This window comes from Anneissia japonica, unplaced genomic scaffold (genome assembly GCF_011630105.1).
Source record: "Anneissia japonica isolate Jap-2015-1 unplaced genomic scaffold, ASM1163010v1 scaffold3940_len624931_cov186, whole genome shotgun sequence".
Taxonomy (NCBI): Eukaryota; Metazoa; Echinodermata; class Crinoidea; order Comatulida; family Comatulidae; genus Anneissia; species Anneissia japonica.
In genome coordinates this window covers 288,126-298,700 of record NW_022713530.1, presented here as the reverse complement: position 1 = coordinate 298,700, position 10,575 = coordinate 288,126, and the positions used below count along the sequence as shown (strand labels likewise).

The following is a 10,575-nucleotide window of genomic DNA, read 5'->3' as shown; positions in this document are numbered from 1 at the left end:
CATATATATATATATATAATATATATATATATATATGTGTGTGTGTGTATATATTATATATATAAAATGGTCTTTTTGTTTTTTCTAGGAAAGTAGGCGACTCAACTACATTGCATAGGTTTGACAAGGCACTAGAGGATTTCTATTCTCACTGTGATTATATTGAAGTGAATTTGGTAAGCTTGTATTAATTTGTATTTATGTTGCTTTATTTTACTATGTTGCTTTAATTTATTTGTATACAGTTAAAGTCGACTTTGCCTATCTAAAATAATTTGTATGTCGATCTGATTTTACAGTACATACATGCCAAATCATTGTGTTTTCCATTAATTAACAATCTGTAAGTCAAATAATTTTTAATGCCATTTTGCATTCAACGTAGGCAAGTTTAACTCTATTGAGAAATCTGTTCAATATTAAGCCATTGTTAAAACCTTGGAAATAGGCTTTATAAATGAAAATTTCATTATGAGGCTTAAGTAGAGGAACTGTTATTATTCATGAATTAAAAAAAAAACATATACACTCTGTGAATACAATAATATTAAATACATTAATACACAGAATTAAGAAAATTGTTTTTTATTGATTCTGTATATCAATTATTGTATCCACAGTAAATATTATTTTGAATATGATGTAATTGTGCATAACTTCTAGCTAAATTTTCTGATGGTGTATATATTGACAGATTTCCTTTTTCTGTAATCAGCTTTTTTAAGAATTTATATTTTAATCTGAAATTTTCTTTTGTTTGTTTGATTAATTCGTTCATTTGTTGAATTTCAGCGTCTTGCCTTAGAATGCTCAAGGCAGCATGGATACAGTGTGAGGTACACACCAATACAGCTGCCTCTTGCCAAACAAGAACCCAATGTATTGGACGCTCAGAAGTATGGACAATATGCGAATCTTGTTAAAACCCAGATCGCATGCGTGAATGACGTTCAAAAGGCGTTGCTGGACTGTGCCTACAATATCAGTCATCAGGTTAAAAGGGAGGAGACTGCTAACAAACCATGAACAAAAATCTATAAATTGACTGTATGTAGTCCAGGCCTGTTGCCACCTGGCCTGGCCCATGGCCACTAGGCTGTTGCTACACAGCCTCTTTACCTATCTTTACTGTTACATCAGGACCATTGTGCAGAAGTTTGTCATCTTGGCATATTCACCTGGCCATATGGCATTTAGCCATATGCAAAGTGACCATATTCGAACCATACATTTGTCATCTGGCCATATGCCACCCGGCCATATGCCACCTTTATACCACTTGGTTATATATGCAACTTGGCCATATGCCATTTGGACATTTACAGTCTGGCCTTATGCCACTTGGCCATATGCAATCGGGCTATATTCCACCTGGTCATAAGCCAACTGCCACCTGGCTGTGGGAAAGCCATGCATATGCCATGCTTCCTAAAATTGCATTTTCGTGTCTCCATATCATAGTCACATAATGAATTCATGTTCCATCCAAGTTACCACTTGTGACTTTAAAAACTTAAGCACAACCAGTATGTTTATTATTTTTATTTACTTAATGAGCAAAACATTTGTTTTAGCTTGTCTTGTATTACATAGGCAACATAACCTTCATCAAGTAAAGTCATCTAGGTGATAATAATTGGGTAACATAATGATACTGTAACTATGTAAAACATTAGACTTGATTTATAGTAAATTTTTTTTTTTTTATAATAGTTTTTTATAATTTAACTTTTTATAAATTTGTATCAATTATTGGCATGTTCTATTGAATGTTTTTTATGTGCCTTCACGAAAATGTAAGAGGGAGGTATCACTTCGGCTGTATTAAGTGCATGAAATAAATTAATACTACACAGTAGTATTGTAGATATTTTGAAATGTTCTTTTGTAATATTTGTGATTTTGTTATATTTTGTAACAAAAATTGAAATATTAGGAAATGAAAAATAATTGCAATTCTTATTGGACCTGTATATACTGTATACCTAAAAAATGCTTTGTTGTTTTATGTATGATGATTGCACATGAAAAGTGTAGAAACCACTTAAAATTGGATAAACAGTAACAGTTGATTGGTGGGTGGGCAATAATGTTATTTGAGTTATCTGTAAATCTCTCATAATTAAGAATTTAATTTTTTTATTTCTGTTGCTTTGTTCTTTTCTGGATGCACCGTTAGAATTTGTCTAACGTGTGCCACTGTTATAAAAGTGTTATCCAATAAATATTGTAATTGTATATAACTGTAAAATCTTGGAAGACCGTAAACAAAATCACTAAAAATAACTTTTTTATTTCAATTTATTTTATATTAATTTATTCAATATTTGATTGCATTTTGGTGGCTGAATTGCATCAAATTTACAATAAAAAATTCTTACACTAAAAAGACAAAACAATAAAAAACAATGCTATTCAATACATGTTAAAATACACTTTTGATTAAAATTATCAGGTACGAAGTTATTAATAACATTGAAATACGGTATAATAAAACGAAGTAAGAATAAAGACACAATTAAAAGGAGGAAAATTAAAATTGGGAAAATATATAAAAATGTAGGAGAGAACATAAAAATACAAAAGGCAAAAAAAAAAAAAAAAAAAAAAAACACTTGTACTTAAAAAATATTGTACAACAAACAATAACAGACCAAGCAAATTGAGAAAATGAGTTATGTAACAAATTGATAATTATGGAACATCAAACATTATTACTACATAAAGCTTGGTTTCCCAACCAGCCTGCAATCGCCACACGCTATCGCGGACAGCTTTGGTTGATGCTGATTGGTAGATCGAATCGGGGAGCCTTCCCGAGTGCGTCGAGGACTGCTACACATAGTACAACAATGACATATTAATAAGGTCCTTTTATTTAGGTCCACTAAAAACACTGTGGCGACAGTGTAGCGATTTTAAGAAAACCAAGCTTAACCTCATTTATACACATGATTTACACGATTTAGTTAATAGTGACCGACTCATTTAAAACAAAAATAAATGGTGAATATATTTTATCATTCAAATTTAAAACTGAAAGAAAATATACTCTCTGCTGAAAAATCGAAAGAAACGTAAAAAATCGAATACAAATGCTGAAAGGCTCATTTGAAAGAATAAAATAAGCTTACCTTCCAACCAGAAACAAATCAAAAAATATATATAATTTCGCTGAGGTACAGATATTATATTACAAAACTCCTTAAATCGATTGATTATCAGCCAATATGGGTCTATGTAAAAGAATAATGGCAATACGTATGTCTCTTTGAAAGTGTACTGTAATTTAATTTACGTGGTTCTATTATGGAGGAATTCCTCAATGTACAACAAATCGTTACTTTATTTAACCCATTGAACCTAAATACTGAACCAGCACCCGTAATCACGGCGGGTTATGGCATCCTTTAAACAGCGAGCGGTCACTGGCAATTTTAAAGTTTATTTTTTGATTTAAATATATTTTTTTTTTGAGCGAGAAAAATGAAAGTTTAAACATATTTTGATAGGTAAAATTAATGAAAATTATTTTTGCCTATAAGATAATGCTAGATTGGTCAACCTTGTTTTAAACAATATGCTGATTTAGGCCTATTTGATTTATTTTATACAGAAGCATTATACGGTGCAGTGTATTACTGTATATATAAGTGTGTTTTTTTAATGTGAGGTTATAGTATGATAGCAATTGAAATATTATGAATAAAAGTAGGATGACGGGTTTTTTTGTAAGTAACTAAATAAAATATACTACAAAGTAATCAATACAAATATTATTAGTTTTTTAAACTCATAACTGGAGTGTATATCTTACATGTAGCGATAAATTAAGCAGTATTTACAAAAACAATAATCATAAATCTAGAACATCATTAAGAATCAAGATCAAGTCCTACTGCTTGAAATATGACTTTGAAAAAATTAAATTTAAACATTGAATTGCATATTTTATATAATCAAATAAGCAGCTTATAGAGAACAAAAGGCTTCATTGTATATAAACCATGAAAAATAAAATCCTTTTCTTTGGAAGTTTTGATGTTATATCAGAGCAACAGATAACAAGCTGTTGAATGGGCGTGACCTACATTATATAGTGTCGCCAATAACAATACAATATACGTACAAGATACTGACAGAAATGGTCAGTTCAATATGCTTCACTTAGAATATTGATACTATCTGCTTACACAGGCATAGGTATCGGCATCAAGATTTCCGAAATGTAATAGTGCAGGATCATCTCATATATCAACCTTAAATTGGTAGTTATTAAAAACTACAGAAACGCTTGACACGCCTACTATATTATGACGTCACAGTGTTTCATTTGTATCATTCCAAACCCAAATTTAACGGAAAATGTTATCGTTGTTTGGAATAATACACAATTTGGAAAAGACTGAATATTTTTGATGAGCACTTTTAGTTACTTTATCTATTTCTTTTGATCGTATTATTTTACTTAGTGATCTTCGGACTGTTCTTTGCGTCTTCAAGTGCTAAATTTGATTATTTATTATATTAATCTTAATTGTTCAAACATGTTGCCATCTAACCGTGTATATTATTGTTGTGGTTACACTTTGTTTATAGCTATGATGGTTGGCTGTTTCCTCCCTATCGTCACAATGTTTAACATTTTCTCGCCACTTGACATGTTCAGGGAACAGTTCCAGAGCGTCGAAGTGTCTTCTTCAGCGACAAGCTCAACAAATAAGCTACATCCACTAGAAGGAATTGGTGTCCACCGTCGGCAAACAGAATGCGATGTTTCTCTTTGCGAGTACACCGAATGGAGTGACTGGACATTTTGCTATTGCGCTATTTGTAACGAGTTTGACAACACTACTCGACGCTCTTGTCTGCGACTTCGAAGCGTTGTCTTTATACCAGACGGTTGTCAAGATGATGATTGTGAACTCGACTTAATCGGTGATCTCCAATGTTTTGAAAAATGCTGTAACACACATTGTGGAGTTACAGAGTGGAGTGACTGGTACTCTTGCAATGATACATGTGACGGTAATGGCATCGAGTCAAGAAACCGTTCTTCGTATCCTAAGGAATGCTTTGTCCCGTGTACTTTCCAGCAGACAAGACCATGTAGTGGATATTGCCAGACAGACGAATGGAGTTCATGGAGCTGTTTGTGCGATTTATGCGAACCAAACCATTATGAAAATGAGACAATTACGGGAACACTTCTTTACGACGGAAACGAAACCCTGCATCGCAATTGTACCCGTAGCCGATTGGCTATTACTCCGGATTTATGTCAAGGTTGTGAATTAATCGCATTCGAGGAAAATGTCTGCATGGAGAATTGTTCTTGCGACAACAGCATCGCATGTTCTGTCAATGAGTGGGGGAGCTGGTCAGCTTGCCCTGCGACCTGTGGCGGTAACCAGATTCGTACACGATCTTACAGTGGATGCACAGGGCCTCCTTGTGTCGGTACGCAACAGTCACGTGCGTGCACTGAGTGTGCTACCTGCAGTCTGTGTGACTATAGTGAATGGAGCGCATGGAGCTCTTCGACTACTTGTGTTTTATGTAATACTGAACTTAGATCTCTGGAAACACGAAGTCGAACCGCAATTGATGCCGACTGCGATGACCAGTGTTTAGATGTTCAGAGAGTGCAATGTGGTGATGCTTGTTGTGATGAGGTCTGTGTGCTATCTGAATGGAGTGAATGGACTTTATGCCCTGAACCATGTGGTGGATCTCAAGAACGTACCCGGGACCCAATGTTGTGTTTGGGCGAACCTTGTAGTGCGACAGAAGAGTCAATTGATTGTCCAGAATGTGGTGAATGCGACTTGTGCGAAGTATCAGAGTGGACTACCTGGACATGTGCCTGCCAGTTATGCGACATTACAGTCGCAAAACTAAATGAACAATGCTCAAGGACTCGAATTGCCCTTAATGAGCTTTGCGATGCATCTTGCTTCAACGCTGTGGATGTATTATGTAACAACGAGACCTGTTGCGATGAATTCTGCCTTATTTCATCTTGGAGTGATTGGGGGTCGTGTTCCGAATCATGTGGAGGATCTAGAAATAGAACCGCAATGTACGAAGATCTGTTTTGTTTGGGTGAACCCTGTCAAAATACGATCGAGTCAGAGCAATGTGTGCCATGCCCGACAACTGAATGGAGTGAATGGAGCTGCTCATGTTCCTTGTGTCAAAGTACTTTCAGTTTAGCGGATATCTGTATTCGAGAAAGGACATATGGTACAAATAACCAATGTAACACCAACTGCACTGATTTAGTTGAGGTAAACGACTGCATTAACTCATGTTGTGATGAGCTCTGTCTGGCTGAAGACTGGGGTGAGTGGACTACTTGTCCTCAACCTTGTGGAGGAACACAAAATCGAACACGTCAGTACTCAACCGTCTTTTGCTTAGGTGAGCCATGCGAAATTACTTTCGAAAGTCAGGACTGTGCAGAGTGTCCAAATTGTACACCCGTCGACTGTGTTTTAACTCAGTGGAATGAATGGTCGGAATGTAACAACTCTTGCAGTGTTGGGATGCAGACTAGATCACGTGAAATTACGACCAATGCTGAGTGTGGGGGTGCAGAATGTCAATCAATAGATGAAGCACGTACTTGTGAAGGTGAATGCCAGTTAAGTGAGTGGGGTAACTGGCAGTGTACCTGTTCACTTTGTTCTGGATTTGTGGATAGCTTGTATAGCGTCTGTACGCGTGAACGTGACGTCTCTGGTCCATCATATTGCAGTTCTGTTGACTGCGCCACCACTGGAGAATCAGGATGCACTACTGACAAATGCTGCGATGTGTTCTGCATTGTTTCAGAATGGAGCCAATGGTCAGTTTGTTCCTCAAGTTGTGGGTCTGGCGTATCTGGACATGAAAACAGAACACGAACATACAATGCATTGTTCTGCATTGGTGCACCGTGTTCTGACTTGTATGAGGAAAGAACATGTACACCGGATACATGCTGTCCTGTCGATTGCATGGTTACACAGTGGAGTGAGTGGAGCGCGTGTAGTGTGTCATGTGCTTCAGAAAATGGAGTACGTACTCGTAGTAGACAGGTTACCCAAGGCACATGTGGGGGCATTCTTTGTACTGATACTAGTACTGCTGAAACTCAAGATTGTGCAGGTGAGTGTCAACTACTTGAATGGAGTCCATGGTCATGTTTCTGCTGGTTTTGTAACACTGGTGATAGTGTATTCAATAATGTGTGTTCCCGTGATCGGCAAGAATTAGGAACTGATTGCAACAGTCAATGCGGTAGCCTTAGTGAGACTGTATGTAACGATGTATGTTGTGATAACAATTGTATCACTAGTGAATGGAGCACATGGAGTTCATGTGACCAGCCATGTGGTAGTATTCTTGGAAATCAGATGCGCACAAGAACTTACAACCCAGCATTTTGTATAGGGGAACCATGTAATCATCTGACAGAGACACGGAGTTGTGACCCTGGTTGTTGCCCTGTAAACTGTAGCTTCTCAGAATGGACTGAATGGTCAAAATGCTCTGTGATTTGTGCAGACGATACTGGGATCAAAATTAGAACACGCGATATTCAGCAAGCCCAATGTGGAGGTTCATCGTGTGAAAATGAAATCACAAGTCAAACAGAGGTTTGTCAAGGTGAATGCACGTTGTCGTTTTGGACAGATTGGAACTGCCTGTGTAGTCAGTGTGCTACAGGCGATAACGCTGAACATCAATATTGCACAAGAACTCGAACTGAGAGTGATGTGACCACATGTGTAAGTAGCTGTGGTGAGCTCATCGAGCAGGAATGCCGGGAGAAATGCTGTGATCCAAACTGTACTGTTTCTGATTGGGGTGTGTGGTCGGAATGCAATGTGCCCTGCGGCAGCACCTCATCAGGCATCAAGCGACGAACTCGAACCGCTCTCGGAACTTGTACTGCAGAGCCATGTCTTACACTGGAAGAAACTGATGCATGTTCTGCTTCTTGCTGTGAAACGGACTGTGTTCTGCTATCATGGGAGCATTGGATGGCTTGCACCTCTCCATGTGCAAACACACTGGGGATCCGAACAAGAACACGGCCAATAGTACAGGGAGCGTGCGGGGGACAGCAATGCACAGAAAGTGATTCCACGGAAACTGGTTCTTGTTACGGAACCTGTGAAGTTAGTGGGTGGTCAGACTGGTCATGTGTATGTGGTGTCTGCACTGCTGGCAACATCTTAGAAGAGATTTGTAACCGGTATAGGAATGAATCAACAGACATCAGTTGCAGTGAACAATGTGGCGCGCTCTCAGAAACTAAATGCGGAAATCCCTGCTGTGATGAATTGTGCAATGTAGGAAAATGGACTCAATGGACAGACTGTAGTGAACCATGTGGTAGTGGTAATACAGGAATACAGACTCGGGAAAGAAGTATCATATCACAAACCTGTCGCGGAGAACCATGTCATCAGTTATCAGAAAGCAGAATATGCTTCCAAGGCTCTGGGTGTTGCCCCATAGACTGTGAACTCGGCCTGTGGTCCACGTGGTCTCAATGTAGCGCCAACTGTTCCAGTGACGCTGGAAACCAGACCAGAGCTCGTGGTGTGATCACCCAGGACAGTTGTGGAGGTACACCATGTGACAATAAAATTACCCTGGAAGACAAACCTTGCTATGGAACTACTTATCCTGCAAACTGCATCGTAAGTTTAATGTTTCAAACACTTCATTAATAATATTGGGAAACAGGTTAAATAAGGAGCAAAACAACTAATGTTTGCCGATTTTCAAGATTTTTACTATCAAGATTTTAAAATAATGATAACCAGCCAATTCGATGGTCATAACAAGGTATAAAGTTTGTTAGTTTTAACAATGATGACTAATTTAATTATACAATGTAGATATTATTCAAATATGTATTGATAATTTATTCTTCAAGTTTCAAAACAATACCATTGCCCTTTCTTATTGCAGGAAGGTACCTGGAGTGACTGGAGTCTGTGCGCCCTAGACAGTGGCTCATGTGGTACTGGCACCCGCCAGAGAACTCGAGTCATTGTCTCAGAACCCATCTGTGGGGGACTTGCGTGTGGGGAAGAGTCAGAAGCTGAGAGCTGCCAGGGGTTATGCTGTCCTGTCAATTGTGAGATGACATCTTGGGAAGAATGGTCCGGGTGTTCTACACAATGTGGAACTGGTCAACAGTGGGTATATTTCGCTTTAGTTAGGCCTCGTCTGCCTTAAACCTTTCAAAAATATTATTAACAGCATTGCACGGCCACCACCAAAAGCATGTAGAATTCATTGTAAGAAGGCCTAATGTTCTAAATGATGTGACTACAGGGGCGGATTTAGAGGGGGCAGGACGGTCCCGCCCCCTCCATTTGGAAAGCAAAAAAAAAAAAAAAAGAAAAAAGAAAGGAAAGAAGAAAAAAGAAAATGATCACCCAAAGCTCCTTTGAGGTTATTTTCGGGCGTCTAAACACCACATTTTCGCCGGGGAATGCCTCCGGACCCCTAGGGTATATCGGTCGGCCTCATTTTCGGCTCCCTTTCAGACATCTCAGGATCCGCCCCTGGACCTTATTGTCATATTCCCTTACCACATCCCCTTCTTGTGTTTAACAGAACTAGATTCTAAAGCAACATATTACGCGATCAGATCCTTATCCAAATTCGAACCAGAAAACATTCTTTGGTATAGATCCCGTTTTACTATAATTAAGCCTAAAACATAATGTGAACTTGGTGTATGAATGATGTTGACAGGTATAAATTACTTTAGTTTATGGTTTTGTCCTAATTTTATCAAAATCATTATGTCTCCCGTTTGTAGAACTCGACTGCGAACAATTACGACCGCGTCAGACTGCGGGGGAGCAGTATGTGAAGAAACTTTTCAATCTCGGCAATGCGTGGGTAGTGGGCCTAGCGAATGTGAGTTTACAGAATGGTCTGGTTGGACTTCATGTTCCTCATCATGTGGAATTGGCACCCAAACTCGCAGTCGATCGATCCTTACTCCATCAAACTGCAGAGACAAGTGTAGCACAATTGTTATCGAACAAAATCAAGGGTGCGAAAGCTATGTCAATACTGATTGTCAGGTTTGCGGACTCTTTTTTTTTTATATAATTGTTTAGACACATTCAAGACTTAATGAAGTTATCCAAAGTATATAATATTGTTGTTGTGAGATAATCGCCTAGATGACAAAGCAATCAATAATCTTGGAAAAACCATAAAAGGTTTATAGCACGCCAGAGAGCCATAGAATTATATAATTTAGTAAATCAATGCTAGATTCTGACAACCTTATTGTTTATTGTCAAACAAAATGTAGGCCTTGTATGATATCTCGCTTCTTCAGTACCATACTGATTGGCGATGGATACACACCTAGTTGGCCACTCCGTCCACCGTAATGCATGCTACATTTCTATTTCCAGGTTGGTGACTGGAGCCAATGGAGTAGTTGCGTACCTGATTGCATTGGTTTTACTAAAACCAGATACAGAAATGTAAATCTGTATAACTCTTGTAATGGTCAGGTTTGCCCTTCGTTAATTGTAAGTATGA

The 10,575-nt window shown here is 38.1% G+C and overlaps 2 protein-coding genes across 2 annotated transcripts in view; both read left to right on the top strand.

Moving 5' to 3' along the window:
- The window catches only part of LOC117108466 (mediator of RNA polymerase II transcription subunit 29-like), a 3,671-nt gene extending 1,534 nt beyond the window's left edge, over positions 1-2,137 (top strand). Inside the window, exons 3-4 of the mRNA XM_033250479.1 lie at positions 89-176; positions 793-2,137. Coding sequence (XP_033106370.1) covers positions 89-176; positions 793-1,026 — 322 coding nt within the window. The 3' untranslated portion in view covers positions 1,027-2,137. The remainder of the gene's footprint in view (positions 1-88; positions 177-792) is intronic.
- Positions 2,138-4,634: 2,497 nt separating this feature from the next.
- Positions 4,635-10,575, top strand: part of LOC117108483 (SCO-spondin-like) — a 7,715-nt gene continuing 1,774 nt past the window's right edge. Inside the window, exons 1-4 of the mRNA XM_033250498.1 lie at positions 4,635-8,696; positions 8,971-9,200; positions 9,833-10,103; positions 10,446-10,565. Of these exons, the coding sequence (XP_033106389.1) occupies positions 4,635-8,696; positions 8,971-9,200; positions 9,833-10,103; positions 10,446-10,565 (4,683 nt within the window). The remainder of the gene's footprint in view (positions 8,697-8,970; positions 9,201-9,832; positions 10,104-10,445; positions 10,566-10,575) is intronic.